Here is a 16971-nt window from a genome sequence, read left to right on the forward strand (position 1 = left end):
TCCGACCAATCAATTAGAGTCCCTGTAACTGGCGCTTCAAGGTAATGGTATCCTTGGGCCTCGTTTTCTCAGCAAGCAATCACTCCGCCAATCTCGCAGAGACCAGCAACGAGGCGTTTACACCATCATCTGACGATAAGTCAGAAATAGGACAAAGGGACAGACTGAAGGGATTGATGATGAATGAAGGAGGCAGCGGCAGCTGGTGAGCTTCGCGCGAGATGGTTTCAGCCAGCGTTCCGAGAGAGATAAGTAACATGCTCCGTGAGTAGATACTATCGGAAAGATAGGCGTACACGTAAAACGAGGCCGGTTCAGACGCAATATCGCCTAGAAGAGCTGGCGAGTCTACGACCAAGCTCTCGACTGACGACAGTGCGTGTCTAGGTACACCGAAGACAGAGTTTCTCAGGCCAGCGAGAGGAAGGTGAGAACCTGATGCACTGGATCGTATCCGAATCCAATGGGGTAGTTTAAAAAACGCGAATGTATACTGGATGATCGATGGTCCGATGGAACTATCTTGGAGGCCCTAAGTTCGTCCGACAGCCTGGCACACACGGCAGGTAATCGTGATAGTTAAACGGAACGAGGTAACCATCTGAAAGGGAGTCAAAGAAAGTAAAGGTGACCAGGTCAATTAGAGATGAATACGGGGAGCAGAAGAAAGGGAAGATGTTAACAAAGGAATGTTTTTAAACATCCCACGTGTTCAGGGAGCAACCATGAGGCATCTGGGAGAACAGGAAGCGGATCCAACGGTAGAACTCGTCGTGAGTAGATCAAGACCGACCGGGCGTATTTAATGACGCATCGGACCACACCAGGGGGTGAAGACAATGAGGTCGCCAACGGAACGATTCGCAGGGACATCCAAGTTGGTCGATTGCTTTGAGCGGGTTTAATTGGGGTAATGTGAAAGAAAGTCGAATACGTCTACGCCAATTGTGCTTGGATTGTAGGCTAATTGAGGCTAATTGTTGGAGTGTCGAGCAGACAATTTGGTAAAGCGCGTTTATTGTGTCAGAGGCCGAAAGAGGCAAGTGAGAAAAATGATTGTTTTTTGTCTTTGTGGTATGTCGTGATGCTTCGAAGGGGCTGTATTGTCTTAGCATTCTGGAAGCATTTGCACTTACCGGTCTGTATCAGCGCGTATCTCCAATGTCTCAAACAACAAAAAGAATTTCAGCCCCGGCCACCCTTTTGGTTACTTTTTTGTTCTCCACCTCGATCTATTACCCCTCCAGCTATCCTCCCAACTTGGACACGAGTTTCCCCTCTGCCTATATAATCTCCAACGGTAGCGATGGTTTTCAGTGAGTCACATACTCAGTCGTACCAGTCGCCTTCTTAGCCATGCCTCATTACTCTCAGCCCGCTGCTGCCAACTACAACACCCCTCCTACCCACCATCAAAAGGCCCGCGGCTATCGTATGTGTGACCAGTGTCGTGCTGTCGAGTCCCCTGCTGGTCCTAAGTTTCGGCTGTGCGGAGGCTGCGTATGTCGTCTATCTATTCTCCGTATGTTTCCTGCTGACCTTATCGTTTGCGCTTTAGCTCGTAACACAATACTGCGTATGTCTTCAGTTAATATCGGAACATGATCATCCTTCTGAACGTCTTTCTCTAGTCTCCGGAATGCCAGAAGATCCATTGGCCTACCCACAAACCCATATGTCAGCATACCGCCGGTCAAATATCTTCCACGAAGCAGGCTGCTGCCGCATATGGCGACGAAAACATTGCCCGTAATCTAAGGAAGTTCACTTCCGCCCACAGTGCTTTGCTAGGATGGGCTGGGTTCCAAGCGCTTCAGCTAAAGCGACTTCCATCTAATATCCGACAAAGCTGCCTCCTACTCGAACTTTCCCCCCGGAGCCACAGTGAGTCACATCGTCGGTAAGTCATCCTTATCTTCTCCGTCCTGTCGGACCAAGGCTGATTGCTCACTTTTGATGCTAGGTTCTCCGTTTCCAACGCTCACATCGTCCCACGGTCGTATATCCGCGACCCCCTCGTGATATCCGATATCCAGCGACGAGAAGACCGCTGTCGTCACGGCGGGGGTATTGGCTGTCTTGTGGTCATCATCCAATGCGGCGGTGTCAGTCAAGTGATGCCTGTCGAAGTCGACCCTCCTTCGAAAATATCTTGGGATACGCGAGGGGACTGGTTAGACACGGTTAACCATTTCGTCGAGTCGGGCAGGACAGATTTCCAGCCGATATCAACAACATCCCGAGGGTGAGCTTTCTTTCTGCTGCTGTCTTGATGCGAAATTCATCAATGATGCAGGGTGTATTATGGTTGAACCACGAGCATTCTCTTCCGCAGCTTTCGTTTCGTTTCGTTTTCGGCGTCTAGATTCACCACAGCGCCTTTTCATGTCACATGTGCCCATCGACGCATTTGCCTTGTATTATCATCATGACGCGGGCGGCTATCCTACTCATGGGCCTTGTTGTTTATTTATTCTCATTTCGGCCTCGTTTGCATGTATACCCCCAGTCATCGTTTCGCTTTCGCATTCACTGTACTGTTGTCTTATTAGTTCCATTTCAAATCACGATTCACAGAGTCGCATAGATCTGATAGGTGTCATGATAAGTCCACGATTAGAGGCAATCGTACCATGTTGCGGTGAAGTTTACTCGACAAGATTGGTAGCGAGACCAAAACGAGGCTGAAAATTTTTGTTGTTCTGCCGGCGGCATATAAAGTTCGCTTAGTCAGCACCGTCAGTACACCTTGCGGTTGACTAAAACATCGACCACCACAAGTAGAGTTTTGATCCATGTCGTCCAGAACACAAACGCGATCTTCCACTGCTTCACCAAATGACGGGTCACGGACTGTTACCATTACCAATGCGCCGCCCGTCGAAAGCTCCTCGAGCACCCCCGCCGTTGGCTCCCTCCGCCTCCGGGGTGCACGTCGCAAACCTAGGGTTGCTTGGAGCGAGGATGTAGTTGATAATGAAGGCTGTGGGAAGAAGAAGAGCAAGAGTACGTCCATGTCGCTCCCTTTCATCATTCGTGTGTCTGATCTGTATCCAGTCTGTTGCATATACCACAAACCGAGACGGTTCGACGAGTCATCGGATGAAGATTCATCGTCAGACGAGAGCGATTCTGACGAGGGCCACTCATGCGGAGACCCCAACCATTCGCATAAAGGAAAGAATGGGAACATCAAGAAAGCTGACTCGGACCATTCAGAATCGAACGCCTATGAATCTATGCCAAGTAACCCGTCGAAAGACAAGGGAAGAGTAGATAATTGACAGTCAGTTGAGGGAGATAATACCATAGGTCCTACGGCAGTTAGAGATCATACTTGAACTTTTATACCATTGTACTTGGACATTTTAGTAGGCAAGGCTTCCGTTCCACAAGTGTTACGACAAGTATCTCATAGCATGGTGCATAATACATAATGAGGGGCTTATAGCAAGCTGCATATACCGTCGAACAGTGACCACGAATCAGACTACCCCAGTAACTATCTAAGGAGCCTGTAGGGTGGTGAGGAAAGCCTCGCCAGCGGCAGTACCTTTGGTCTTCTTGACTCCCTTCTTCTTCAGGCGTTCCTGCTTAACTGGAAGAGAACACATAAGTGAATAAGGATTAGCGTAGATATGAAAGGTGCGACTTACGAAGCTCCTGTCTGCGAAGAGACTTGGCATAAGGGTTCAGACGGAAGAGTACAGCCTTGTTGACGAGAGGGTTCTTCTTCTGAGTCCAGGGGCGTTTCTGGACCTTCTGGCCGGCGGGTCGAACAATAGATTGGATCTCGTCGCTGTTGATCAAACGGGTAACGTCGGGGTTGGTAATCTTGGCGGTGGGGAGGCTATAATAACACAATGAGAATATGAAGGTCTTGATATAGATATTAACTGACAAGTAATCCTTTTTGAATACGGAAGCCTTGTCAAAGGTTCCGAAAACTTCGTCGAGGAGGCCGAATGCACCCTCAGTCCAGATAACGAAACGGCCGAGATGACCACCGGGAGCCAGTTGGAGGAGGTTTAGGCGCCTGACATTGACAAGTTCGACACCGGGGAGATTGCGGAAGGCCTTGACAATGCCATTGTCTTCGTTGTAGACAACGAGAGGACCACGGCGTTGGCGGTGTCTGCGATTCCTCATCTTTCCCTTACCAGCTCGAAGTTTGCGCGAGTTGGAGACCTTGACCACGTCACGGTAGGCATGGAGGGACTTGAGAAGGGCGACGGCCTCCTTGGTCTTCTTGAACGACTCGGCAGCAGACGAAACGACGAGGGGAACTTCCTCAATCTCTTCGATACGGTGACCACGAGCGAGAACAAGGGAGGGAAGAGCAGAGGCAGCCAAGGCGGAAACAACGGCAAAGCGGCGTTGGTTCTGGTTCACCTTGACGTGCCACTTGCGCCAAGTCTTGGTGGGCGCAAACATACGACCCCCACGGCACATGTTACCGAAAGCAGCCTGAAACGACGGTAAATCTGCTGGAAAAGATACAGAAAAAAGGTGTAACACACTTGTCCAGAGCGGTGGGTTCCTCCACCACCAACACGAGGAATACGAGCTACAGCTCGTCCAGTACCCCAAGACTCTGCACTAGTTTGGTGACCAGCCTTTTCGCTAACGGCGTATGCCTGCCTTTTGTTCTTGGCGATACTCTCTGAAGTCAACTGGATCAGAAAACAGCTTTCGTATAGTTAATGCTATTACTCACTGTGCACCTGAGCGACGACATCGAGCCTGATTGGGGCGGTCAAAACGGCAGGGAGGGGAAGGGAGGTAGAGGCCTCTGAAAATGATATTCAGCGCTACAATCCACGACGACAGCGAAAGCGCAACAGACCTCCGGATGGAGAGCGCACGTTGACAGTGGGTCTCGAGGCCATGTCTTGAGTCTTGAGGGCTTGATGTCGTTGCCGATAATTTTGGAGAACCCTCGCTGGGGCCAGATTTAGGGTTTTGCCGAGAAACTGTACAGCTGGCTGGTGACTAACACGAACAAACAATACTGCTCCTTTTTGGGACTAGTGTGCCTCGATCATAAATTACAGTGGGTGTCTTTTGCAAGTCTCCGTACATGGCCGTCCAAGTATGTCATAGATAAGTATGAAATGGATGGGTTATCTGTAGGCAGGTGCGCATGCAGCCTACTTACTTCTTCACTGTCTACGTTGAATATAGGCGCTAGTGGACAAGCAGTCGCCTTTTGATGCAAGGATAATATTTGTTTTGTATACAAGTGTCCAGGGAAATGTCATCTTGACATTCCACAGTCGACCTTCACTACATATGTTCTGATGGACTCGCAATGTTGCCATAGGAAAGGGTTCTAGCTAGGATGTGTGGTCATCACGAAGACTCGACCGTAAATCTGGACACCTGCACAGTCGATGTCACATCATTAGGCGAACTTGTTAAGCTGGTATTTGAAAGATGAAGAGATGAATCGCATCTAGATTCGCCAAGTATTCCCGCTGTTTTAGTAATAGCGGAAAGGGCATAAAAGTACGCAGGATGTTATAAGCTTGATGGGGACTCCCAAGAATTAAATAGTTACCAGGTCAGTTGTGCTCCGAGTTCTCATGACATATGCGGGGCCCTCTCAGGGGACTCCGCGATCAGTATCCGCTCGTACGATCGTCACAAATATCATATGATCTTTTCTTATCTTGTGCCCTTGAAATGGCCGATGCAATAACGGAGAAGGGCCCGAGTCAATGACTAGCATTACACCACTTCAACTATTTACTAGTATGTTAGCATCAAACCCACATGTCGTAAAATATAGATCTCTAAAGTTGTGTACGAGATGAGTATCATTAGCCAGATACAGGTGACGCCAATTACGGTAACGTTGAACGGATGTATTTATGGACAGGCCTCGAGGTGATGCCAGATGATGCGTGAGAGAGGCAGGATGAATTGATGGAAAAAGAGGTGGCTTGCGCGGTAAAGAGTGGGAGATTGATCTGAGACCTTTGAGGATACCAGCCTATTTTAGCAGATCCATATTGAACAGAAGGTATTGGGTGGGGAATAAAATGATCGATCGAGACATACGTATCAGGAGCTGATATAAGTAAGCCTGCTGACATACACAATTTGATGGTGATGAAATTCACTTGTGCTTCTTTTCTCACGTCTGGCTGTTGAATCTAATTTATCCTTCAACGACAACGGCGACGACAAGCTGTCTGGCCTGTTGGCTACACCTTCTTCCTCATCGCTCCCCACGACGACGACCGCCTTTCCTCGATGACGGCAGTTCATGGTCTGGATTACTCAAAGTCTTTCCTCATGAGTCTCCCAACCGTGCCTGCGCCGGTCACTTGCTCCTCTCCCATCCCCCTCTTGACCCCTGAGCAGCTCGTCGAGCTTCACCACAACCATCTCGTGTCTCATGCCCCAGACAATGTCCTTTTCCCCTTTCTACACGGCCTTGAAGGCTCTAATGCTGCTCAGAACATGTTCTTCTCGTCCATTGGCGAAGTGCCAAGATACCGTGGTCTCATGACCGTCGTCTGCGAGGACGACTTGGACGGGCTTTGCATGTCGGCGGATGAGGACACGGATGAGGACAACGACGACCTTGATACATCGTCAGACGAGCTTGATGATATGGATTTAGATATCGACATAGACGTGGAGATGTCCAACGGAATGGACGGCGTTGCTGTGCATGCTGAGGACGAAGTAATGGAGATTGTTGGCATTGACGTTCCAGATAAGAAGGAGGATAAAAGTCAGCCCCAGCATATGCATCCCGTGGTCATGAAACCTCCGCCTCCTCTCAAGTCGCCTCCCGATTCTCCCATATCAGATTTGTATGTTCTAGTTCGCTCTTGTCGGTTATGCTTTTATATTGATAGTTGGTCACAAGGCCATCACCCCACCGAAGTCATGGACGCAGGGCGGCGCCTCCTGTCCTGACTTCGACTTTTCGACCTGCGGAGCTTATCGCGCCCGTCCTGTCAGAATCAAGTACCGAAGAGTGGCAGTTCCAACCGCTTTGCGTTCCAGAAGGCATCTCTTTGAGGAACTTCGGCATTCAAGTTGTACGTGACCCTCTCTTCTCCGGAGTTTGGGTGCTGATCGAATCGTTCGTGTAGCCAATCTTAGCCACTCTGTCTGATGTTGTGATCTATTCGCCAATTCCCGGTGGTGCAAAGAACTCGGAGAACGCCAAAAGGTTAGCGGAACGATTTAGGTCTGCCATCGCCCGTAAAAAGGCGGAGAGAGTGGGGAACCTTCGATTCGATCAGAAAACGAGACGCGGTCAAGACTCCAATGAATCTCCTGCAAACCGCCTCTTAGACTACAATGTCTTTCTTCTTGACGCCACAGTTGAGGATTTTACGAACCCGAACTCGGCGCTGACGCATCTTGTTCGAAGATGCGATAGTCAGCGTCGATGGTTTGAAGAATGCCCGTCCGAATCTTCTCCTTTGCAACCCAACACTATCAACTTCGCTGTCCGTGAGAAAGAAGAAATGCGAGACCTTACAACAGCAAGCGAGATACTACGGATTGGCCCTCGTTCGCGCGCCGACTCTATACCAGAACACCATGACGACCAAGATAAAGCTAAGGCTTCCGTTGAGGTTCATCCAGCGAGGTTATTTGGGCAAGTGTTTCTTGGAAATTCCAATGATGTGCCGACACCCATTGGAGGTGGTGACGGGGATGAATACGACGTCGACTATGGATTCGGTGTCAGTGAAGACAAGGCGCGCCATCGCACCAATCCACCGGGATACGACATTTGCATTGAATGTCATGATCTTGCCCCATTCCCCAGCCCTGCACATATACGAGCGGCCGAAGACAAACTTCATGGGTTGGAAGCGCGCTGGCGACAGAAGGTACTTCTTGAGCGTAATGCCTCCATAGATGACGATTCCGAAATTCCTCCTCGTCCTCCCCCGCATGCCAATTCCATAATTCACCTTCCATTTCCATCGTCGCCTTCTAATACCGCTTCTATGAAAGCACTGGTCCGGTTCCTTGACAAATGGCTCACACCTGTTTCGCCGAAGGACGGAGCAACCAAGGATAAGGGCAAGAAACCCGGGACGAGAGAAGCCGATGGCAGGCGTTGGTCCTTGTTGTCATCTGCACCGTCATTTCCTCTGCTCCATCCACCAGCTCTCGCCACCACCTCTGTTTCCAACAATGTCCGCATTAGATCGTTCACATCACCTCCACCATCAACAGCACATAATGGCTCGACTCCCCTGCATCATCCCTCTCGGCCTCTAAAGATCCTCATCTATTCATCTGATGGATATACCGAATCATCTGTCCTCGCTCTATGCTTGCTCATATCACTAAAGAACCTGTCGCTCCCTGAAGCATATTTGGAGCTTCAAGTCTCCAAGGAACGGAGCTTCTTCGTCTATGGAGCAGACCTAGGAATCTTAAGAAGATGGGAAATGGAGGAGCGTGGCAAAGAACGGGATCGGGGTGTGCGTGGGATGAAATACTTCTCTAATCACCGCGAACACCTATCCATTAGTGAGGGCCATGTGGGCGTTGGTATGAATCCATATATCGCCGGATGGGGAGTTACCGATCAACGCGATGCACCATCTCCGACGGTTGTTCCGTCGCAACGTGGTGCTGTCTCTGCTAGTGTACCCAATGATCTCGATATCCACGATTCAAATGTCAAGCCTGGTCCGGGACGGCGCCCCCGGGCCAGCACATTGCCTGCCTCCTCACTGCTGGGTTGGGATCACCAGACTTGGTTTGATGACCCAAGATTTGACGGAAGCTTTCCTAGTAGAGTGCTGCCTTTCTTGTATTTGGGAAATCTGTAAGTATCTGCGCTTTTTTCCGGTGACAGTATTTGCTAATGCTGGTGCCAGGAACCATGCCTCGAATGTTTATATGCTTCATGCGCTCGGTATAACCCATGTCGTCTCTGTTGGCGAATGCGCCCTGATTCCGCCTCCCCATGTGCATCATCCCGATGGCGAACATGTTTTTGATCCTGAGAATGGTTATCCTTTAACCACGCACTTTATAAATTCGCCCTCTCAGGTTCCGGGGCATTTTGTACCAGGAAAAGGTTTCGGAAAGCACGGTTCTCTGTGGATCGAAGAACGTGCGGGGCGCATCAAGGTCTTGGACATTCAAGGTGTATGTGACGACGGGATAGACACCCTCGAGCCGCAGTTGGAACCCATATGCCAGTGGATTGATACTGCTAGGAAAGAAGGTGGTAAAGTGCTAGTACATTGTCGTGTCGGTGTCTCCCGGAGTGCCACCGTAACCGTAAGTGTTGCAGATCATGCCTTCGATTGTCGGTTGAGTAACACTTTGTCCGACAGATCGCCTTTGTGATGAAGCACCTTCGAATATCTCTGGTTGAAGCATACCTCATCGTGCGGTCCCGACGTTTATCCGTACTGATCCAACCGAACATGAGATTGTTGTACAACCTGTGCGGATGGGAGGTGAAGCTTGCTAAGCAACGCGCGAGTGACGACGGGAACAAGTTGAAGGAAGAGCTTTCCAGGGCACTATCCTGGCCATATCTCACCAGGGAGGTTCATCGGCTGAATGAAAAATACCTTCACTGAACACGTCCGGCTCATCGTCCCTCTCATCATGATCCATTCCTTGTCTCTTTACGGTTTCGTGGCGGGTTCTCTTGGCGCTGTATTTAGCATCTGTACTTGTATCATCACCAAAATCTGTCGCTTGAACTTCTCTGCCGTTTGTCTTCATACTTTCTGTCTGTATACATAGAGTCCTTGTAGTCTCTTCGCGTCTTCATTAATTATGGTCAGAGGTCGTTGCATTCACGGGCGACTCGTATTACTGTCCTCGCCGCGCTGAATAGTAGTTCTGTATTGACCCAGTTTGTACATAATATTAATCTACAGCATCACCGCACCTAACCACCGTCTTCCTGGCTTTCCTCGATCTTTTGCAAAGTGTTTTTCATTCCCGGCGGCGGCGTCGTTGAGCTCCGTTTACGACGTCGGGTTGTGATTAGTTTATGGTCCTTGATGGAAGAGCCCAGCTCCTCATGAAAAAAAAAGTCAACTGACACCAGGCCAGACATCTCCCAATCTACGCCAATTTTAACTGATGCGCCACTCGCGATATATTGCGTCGTATAGAGCGAATTATATCGGCTCATCCATTGGTCGCAGCACCAACAGCATTCCTCACTACAGCCGATGATGCATCGGCCTAGCGGCATCAGACTCCGCTCATGAAAATACCTGAGGAGAGCAATTTTTGCATGCATACGTGGGCGGCAAGCGGTTTGCCAATCAAGTTCAAACGAAGGAAGCTGAGCAATGATATTTTGCTGCCTCCCTACGTCGAAAGTAATCCCCAAACGTTCCAGGGCTATCCATGGCGTCGCAGCCATATTGACAGAAGCCGCACTGGGACTCCAAACCCATCTGACTGGTATATTACCATCGGGGAAGACTTGTCTACTTCGACGAATCAGCGTATTCACGCCACCGACATACTGCTTGATCCTCTCCAAACACCTCCTCAGCCCATCTGCAGCTTTGGTTTTCTCCGAGAATACGCGGTCAGTCTGGATCGATATGAAGCGCGAGGAGGCGATGACAACGCTCAAGACATGAAGCCGAGTATAATTATATTGAGACAGCGTCGGAGAGTCACGGTGAAAGGGACAAGACGCGACTTTCTCGATGTCATTGAAGAGCATACGAAAAGTGGCCACAAATTCACGGTCCTCATGATCTGGGTGGAGAAGGTGAAAATGAGGCAACTCCTCCTTGAAGGACAGTGGCTGGTACGAATCAAGTAGTGTAGCGTGATGCATAAGATACCGACGTGCTGCTTCATAGAGATTTTCCATGCGTGTTTTCATGCTTGTAAAACAACGGGAAAAAAGAATGGGGAACACCTGGCGAAAATCAAGTGTGTCGGTACTGGTAAACGCGTCAAGGAACGACAAGACAAATTTCCTGTCTTCTTCTGTAATGGCGCCCGTTTTAGACAGAATAATGGTAGGTGGAATGGTGGTTGGATCGAGGGACGCGGCGAATGATTCGCCTTCGGAGCCAGTGGCGATGCAGCTCGCGATCACGTCAAGAGCGCGTAACGTTTCTTTTGTGTCTTCATCTGCAGCGAAATCGGAAGAATAGTAATGATCAGAGAATTGCAGGAGGTGCAAGAGCTGCAGTCGCTCATTAAAAGTTACCTGGTCGATGTTCATGTACAAAAACGGTCAGTTGCACTGCCTCCGTAATTTTCATTGTTTCCCAAAATTCTTCCCACGACATCCAGATAACACCTGCTACCTCTTGCTACATCTGGTACGGCTGGCTACCTCTTATAGGCATCTTCTGGTTTTTTTGAAAATGTGTATCTTATTTTCATACGCCTCTGGGTCCTTTCAACCTTAGTTCCATTGGCACGCAGGAATCCATACTGGGATCATTCCGGTCCCCTCCCGCAGACATTCGTTTTCAATACGTTCTTATTCAGGTTTTACCTGAAACGTGGCTGTCCACGGTACTAGCATTTCACAGGTCGATTAGGACTAGTGTACTCTGGCTACGTGATAGCAATTTGGCCAAGAGACGACACCGACTTTCCTGGATTTACATTCTGGTCCCACTTGTTACTGTCAACCACCTGGCTCTTTGGTCAAAGACATGTCTTGTTCTTGGTTCAACAAGTCACTAGGGGGGTCAGACTGGTAACGATTCTCGATTTTGAAACGGAATCGCCAAGAAACCAGGATGGTTAGAGTTCTATGGGATTCATCTCCCACGATTACGGAACCATAATCATCCTTATGGCAAGTTGAATAGTCTCATAATCAGACATTCCACTCTGAGCGCCCCTATTGACGGCCCCTTCGGAATTTGAAACAATTGAGTCGACCTTGGCAAGGACATCTGGCTGTACGCCCTATGGTTTCGCCTAAGCGTGATCACCGCCTTGTCTGTCTGAGCTCATTAGCGTCCAGCAGAAACCGGTGTGCTTGCAGTAATGATATATAAAAAGCGAGACTCCCTTCTTTTATGCTTGTATCCATCCTTTCCTTTGTGCGCCTATACTCATTCTCCATATCGAGATGTTGTCTTCCACTTTCCTTACTATCGCATTGGCTGCTACAGTTCTCTCGCACCCCACGAAACGACAGTCCGGTGGCGTAATCACCTCTTGTACAGTTCCGAAAACGGCTGCCCTTACATTCGTATGTATAACTTTACATCACACTAGATGCAAATGACTGACTACGCTGCTTAGGATGATGGGCCTTATATCTATTCGTACGTCACATCTGATCTCCAATGTAAGACCGCACCGTTTACTCGTGGTCCTTAGGCAACAAATTGTCGATACCCTTGATGCAAAGAGGGCCAAGGGCACGTTCTTCGTTAATGGAAACAACTGTGAGTCTTGCATGAATGGCGGATGGTATTACCAGCGCTCATGCACATACCTTGCAGATGGTTGTATATACGGGGACGCTCAGGTGCAAGCAATTACAAACGCATACTCAAAGGGTCATCAGATTGCTTCGTGGGTCATGATCTACTCTCCGAATATAGTCTTAGTTAACTTTGAATACAGGCACACATGGGCTCATAAAGATCTAGCTACGCTGTCCCGCGACGAAAGTATGTGGCTCAACGTCATAACGTCGAGTAGATTTCTGACTACTCGATACTGATAGTTGACAGTGAATTCACCGGCGTCGATAGTATGTTGCCCGTGAAGTGATAACAGATTGCCATCTCAATGCTATTGCAGAGGCCTTGGAGTCAATACTCGGAGTCAAGATCGCATTTATGAGACCTCCATTCGGCAGTTACAACAATGATGTGGTGGAGGTCGCTGCTGCACACAATCAAAGTGTAATTATTTGGGATTTCGAGTACGTCCGCCTTCCCTCTTTCCAGTACGAGTTTTTCCTGACGCCCCTAGTTCCGGGGATTCTGCTGGAGAAGCTGCTACCCAAAGCAATTCACAATATGACGGCTTTGTGGCTTCACGTCCTAATACTATCTTGACTCTGAATCATGAAACTGTCGGTCAGTGGTTGGGCTTCCACTGGCGAATCTTATCTCACTGCGTTGATCTTGTCGACCTTGATAATCTAGAATCTACTGGGTAAGTGATTATTATCACCATAATGCAGCTGGTATCGACGCATTTATAGTTCCACCGTTCTCCCCCACGCCATTGAGGTTTTACAAGGTGCAGGCTACAAACTCGTAACGGTTGCTGAATGTCTTGGCCTTCCCCCATATTTAAGCGTTGGAAAGGCTGGTACAAAAGATGTGCGTGTTTGACCTAGATCTCCTCAGTTGACTACTAACTCTCGGCTGCCACAAGGCTTCGTGGGCCTGCTGAACAATCATTGTATTAGACGGACTATCTCATACTTCTTGCTACATGGACTTGTTTTTATCTAGTACCCACTGCTTTGCAGATACCATCATTTAACAAGACACGTCGTTTGTTGAAAGGAACATGAATTTGTAAAGTAATGCCGCGGCCCGCGGCGATCGAAAACTTTCAGTACACACTCGTCAACAAGAGGTCTTCTTCTCTGAATTCCATCATGTATTGACAAGATGACGAATTCTTACTCTCCTGGGCACGTCTTCTTGTGCCATCATCGCGTTTTGTTGCACATTCCGCCTTATACCCATCTTCCAGCCCGCGGGAAGATAGCAGAGATTGGCTAGACAGCAACCAGCCGGATGCCGTCCCTCTTTTCAGTTTCTCGCGTTGCATCTCTCGTATCTAGAACGAGAGGTACGTTGCGCGCAGCTCCAATAATATGATTTATTTTTCAAACAGCGCAGATTTGCCAGAGAGACACGCACTTACACCTTAATTGCCATATTACGTCCATATGATTGGGGACCTTGAATCGATAAGGGTTGGTTAAGGGAGTCTGACGTATATAATTAACGTCCGAGGAATGCTGCTCTGAATTATGATCATCATGGCTCCGGAATTGCTTAGTGCCAAGAAACGACCTCTTCGCAGCTACATCTGGTGAGCTATGGTGTTCCTTAATGTGTATACACGTTGATCTGACGATCTATAGGGATACCTGGGACAAGTCGCCAGAAGAACGAAAGTTTCTTGGGAAACTTGACGCTTGCTTGCTAACCTACGCAGCATTGTCGTATTTCAGCAAATAAGTCATCATGTACAACTCGCCTTCATATTCTTACTTCCTGCGTCAGCACGTATCTAGATCAACAAAATGTCACGGTACGTATCTCGCGGATTCATGCTAGTCAGTTATCCTGATGCGTGCATCAGAATGCCGTGTGTTCGCTTTTATTGCTTGTACACTTGCAGAAATTTACCTGTCTTTTCGTCGAAGTACGTCTCCGGAATGAAAGAAGAGTATGTTCCTTGTTCCGTTGTTAAAGCGCCGATATCTCATACCTCTACAGTTTGAATCTGTTTAGTCTCTCTCACACGTCAAACAACTCGGTTTCTAACTATATCTAGGTACGGGAATGAATACAACTATATAACGACAGCTTGGACTTGCGGATATGTCATTGGACAGATTCCTTCCAAGTGCGTGTCAGATTGTTATTGCTTACCGTCAGACGAGTTTAATGTAAATCACAGTCTCCTAATAACTAGGATCAGGCCTTCGATATGGGTGCGTGTCCTTCACCTACCGTACTAGGAAAATCCATAGTCTCTTGTCAGATTCCCACCATGGAGATTATCTGGAGTGTCCTCACTATGCTTCTGTCAACATCCAAGAATTTTTCCCAAATATGTGCTTTACGGTTTTTCGTCGGTGAGGAGGATATGGACTCACTTTTCAAATCCGATGACTAAGCTCCAGCAAGGTTTGGCCGAGTCGACCTTCTATCCTGCCATACAGTACGTCATTGGGAGCTGGTACAGACCCGAGGAATTGGCCAAACGTGCTTGCATCTTCCACGTATGAACCTTTTCGAAATGGAGTGAATCCGGTGGTCTCACGCCTTACTAGACCGCCAGTGCGATTGGACCCATGTTTAGTGGCTTCTTACAGACGGTACGGTATAGTATTCAACGGAGGTGTCATTTATAATCTTACTCGTCTGTCGCAGGCGGCCTACAACGGCTTGAACGGAGTTCATGGTCTTGAGGGCTGGAAATGTGAGTCTACAGGTTTCTGACATGTCAATGAGACTCAATCTAGTAGGGCTTTTTATCATTGATGGCATCATCACGATTCCCATCGCATTGCTTGGATACTTGATAATGCCCGGTATGTTATCAAGACCTTTCACAAGTATATTTTCATCCTCCAATACTTTGTGAAGATCTTCCGCACAATACGAAGCCATCCATATTTTACACCGAACACCAACTACTTTTAGCTCGAAAGCGCATGGACGAAATTGGAAGGAAGCCTCCCACTAAGTTTACTAAGGCGAAAGTAAGCTCATTTTTGCGTCACCGGAGTTCTCTCCTAAGGTTCCCTCCAGGTCCTAGGCTTTTTTAAGACCTGGCACCTGTACACACTCGTGCCTCGTGAGCAATCCCCCCCGGTATTTTTCGAGCAGCTGAATTGATCGACTTATAGTCTACGTCCTTGTCAGTAGTGTCACCTCCCTTTTTGATTTCACTGATCTCGATCTAGTTCAACAATGGCAACGGCCCTACAAATTCTATGATCTTCTGGTTCAAAAGCTTCAACACCAAAACTCATACGAAATATACCGTCGGTCAAATAAACTGTTATCCTCTTGGCATCAATGTAGTGCAAGTCATCACGAGTATGTTCCTTAAAAATCGTCGAACATCAACCTGTTTGAACGCAAACCTTAGCTTTGGTTTATGCATGGTGGTCTGACGCTATTGAGAAGCGATGGCCTCCGATGCTTTTTGCTGGGGTAAACAATCGCATTATTTAAATGTGTACGATCCTCACGCTGTGCCATAGACATGGAACATTATAGTCTGTATCGTGCTCGCAGCGACACCTCTCTACACTCATGTCGCCAGGCGTTGGGCATTCTATTACATGGTACGTTGCCCTACCACCCAGAAGAATCCTTGTTGGATACTTTTTAGACTTCTGTCTGCGGTGGATTGTCTGGTCTCATACTTGCCTGGGCCAACGAGCTTACCAGTAATGATAATGAAAGTAGGTTTTCGGGACCAATCTGATCATAAATATACTCAAGGCTTTCTGAAGAGAGATCATTCGTTGTCGCGTGCTGTAACACCTTTGCATATACAGTTCAGGTGCGCAGCTTTAGATTTTATCATTTATGCTAACTAAAAACGCTCCAGGCTTGGCTCCCGATGTGATTCCTGTCTTTTCAGTTCCTCTCGTGTATCTGACACCTATATAGATTGATATTCCCGCAAGTAGAGCAACCTCGGTATGTGCAAGTGTCTAGACTTTCCATGTTGTTATTTAATATCGTGGTAGCGTCTTTAAGGGCAATGTAGCAACCGCTTGCATTAATTTCGGCATGAGTGAGTTTCGAGACACGACAATCCCCTTTTCGTGATTCTTATGCGGTTTTATATAGTTTGCGCGGCATTGGCGACGCTGTACTTCCAGAACCGCGACGCTAAACGAGCTCGTAAGGAGCTGAAGGATGGTAGCGTCAGCGACGTTGGACGTTCGAATTCAGTGACTTCAAAAGTGGAGAAGGAGACCGACGAAGAATGAAAGGATTGCCGTTCATGGTTATGCAAGTGTAGACCGTTCGTATTGGGCTTAAATTTTAATTCCAATGTTTCGAGAGGATGCGAATATAGCAATGGATATTTCAACGACGTTGGCCATGGGCAATTTCGGTTCTGAGATTCCGATAGGATTGGTATCGCCCATCATCTGACACATAGGCATATAACATCATGTCGGTTCGCGATGAGGTGATTGTCCAGCTGAGTCACCTCACTGATATGCACTCATACAGTTGAATTTACCGGAAACTCGCGGGTCTTGTTAGATATAAAAACGTGTCT

General features: G+C 48.1%; 6 protein-coding genes across 6 annotated transcripts; 5 read left to right on the forward strand and 1 right to left on the reverse strand.

Moving 5' to 3' along the window:
- Window positions 1-1356: 1356 nt before the first annotated feature.
- On the forward strand, window positions 1357-2694 carry EV420DRAFT_1659790 (uncharacterized protein; the record flags this gene model as incomplete). Its single annotated transcript, XM_060478895.1, has 4 exons — window positions 1357-1500; window positions 1559-1576; window positions 1632-1900; window positions 1964-2694. The coding sequence occupies 4 exons, from the start codon at window positions 1357-1359 to the stop codon at window positions 2247-2249; spliced, it is 717 nt and encodes a 238-aa protein (XP_060339233.1). The 3' UTR covers window positions 2250-2694.
- A 101-nt stretch (window positions 2695-2795) lies between these two features.
- EV420DRAFT_1257827 (phosphatase inhibitor-domain-containing protein) lies at window positions 2796-3284 on the forward strand (the record flags this gene model as incomplete). Its single annotated transcript, XM_060466857.1, has 2 exons — window positions 2796-3006; window positions 3058-3284. The coding sequence occupies 2 exons, from the start codon at window positions 2796-2798 to the stop codon at window positions 3282-3284; spliced, it is 438 nt and encodes a 145-aa protein (XP_060339234.1).
- A 112-nt stretch (window positions 3285-3396) lies between these two features.
- On the reverse strand, window positions 3397-4919 carry EV420DRAFT_1742143 (ribosomal protein L4 domain-containing protein). The gene is made up of 6 exons (XM_060480040.1): window positions 4847-4919; window positions 4718-4792; window positions 4521-4663; window positions 3902-4467; window positions 3657-3850; window positions 3397-3598 (listed from the first exon to the last, which is right to left on the reverse strand). The coding sequence occupies exons 1-6, from the start codon at window positions 4887-4889 to the stop codon at window positions 3507-3509; spliced, it is 1113 nt and encodes a 370-aa protein (XP_060339235.1). The 5' UTR covers window positions 4890-4919; the 3' UTR covers window positions 3397-3506.
- A 1157-nt stretch (window positions 4920-6076) lies between these two features.
- On the forward strand, window positions 6077-9908 carry EV420DRAFT_34775 (uncharacterized protein). The gene is made up of 5 exons (XM_060481801.1): window positions 6077-6827; window positions 6884-7058; window positions 7113-8818; window positions 8871-9279; window positions 9336-9908. Exons 1-5 carry the CDS (start codon window positions 6259-6261, stop codon window positions 9585-9587), a joined length of 3111 nt encoding a protein of 1036 aa, XP_060339236.1. The 5' UTR covers window positions 6077-6258; the 3' UTR covers window positions 9588-9908.
- Window positions 9909-11744: 1836 nt separating this feature from the next.
- EV420DRAFT_34781 (carbohydrate esterase family 4 protein) lies at window positions 11745-13411 on the forward strand. Its single transcript, XM_060481802.1, has 11 exons — window positions 11745-12205; window positions 12259-12281; window positions 12337-12404; window positions 12462-12534; window positions 12586-12632; window positions 12689-12715; window positions 12766-12889; window positions 12940-13046; window positions 13116-13125; window positions 13175-13295; window positions 13351-13411. The coding sequence occupies exons 1-11, from the start codon at window positions 12083-12085 to the stop codon at window positions 13366-13368; spliced, it is 741 nt and encodes a 246-aa protein (XP_060339237.1). The 5' UTR covers window positions 11745-12082; the 3' UTR covers window positions 13369-13411.
- Window positions 13412-13833: 422 nt separating this feature from the next.
- EV420DRAFT_1494581 (MFS general substrate transporter) lies at window positions 13834-16779 on the forward strand. Its single transcript, XM_060470810.1, has 25 exons — window positions 13834-14022; window positions 14075-14167; window positions 14220-14244; window positions 14296-14301; window positions 14360-14382; window positions 14433-14441; window positions 14491-14562; window positions 14617-14650; window positions 14701-14794; window positions 14847-14941; window positions 14993-15037; window positions 15093-15141; window positions 15188-15253; window positions 15309-15424; window positions 15474-15519; window positions 15572-15582; window positions 15629-15764; window positions 15817-15881; window positions 15932-16015; window positions 16063-16135; window positions 16187-16236; window positions 16285-16298; window positions 16347-16376; window positions 16427-16473; window positions 16530-16779. The coding sequence occupies exons 1-25, from the start codon at window positions 13961-13963 to the stop codon at window positions 16670-16672; spliced, it is 1488 nt and encodes a 495-aa protein (XP_060339238.1). The 5' UTR covers window positions 13834-13960; the 3' UTR covers window positions 16673-16779.
- Window positions 16780-16971: the final 192 nt, after the last annotated feature.

The sequence above is a fragment of the Desarmillaria tabescens genome, assembly GCF_030435595.1.
Source record: "Desarmillaria tabescens strain CCBAS 213 chromosome Unknown EV420scaffold_1, whole genome shotgun sequence".
In the NCBI taxonomy this organism is placed as follows: Eukaryota; Fungi; Basidiomycota; class Agaricomycetes; order Agaricales; family Physalacriaceae; genus Desarmillaria; species Desarmillaria tabescens.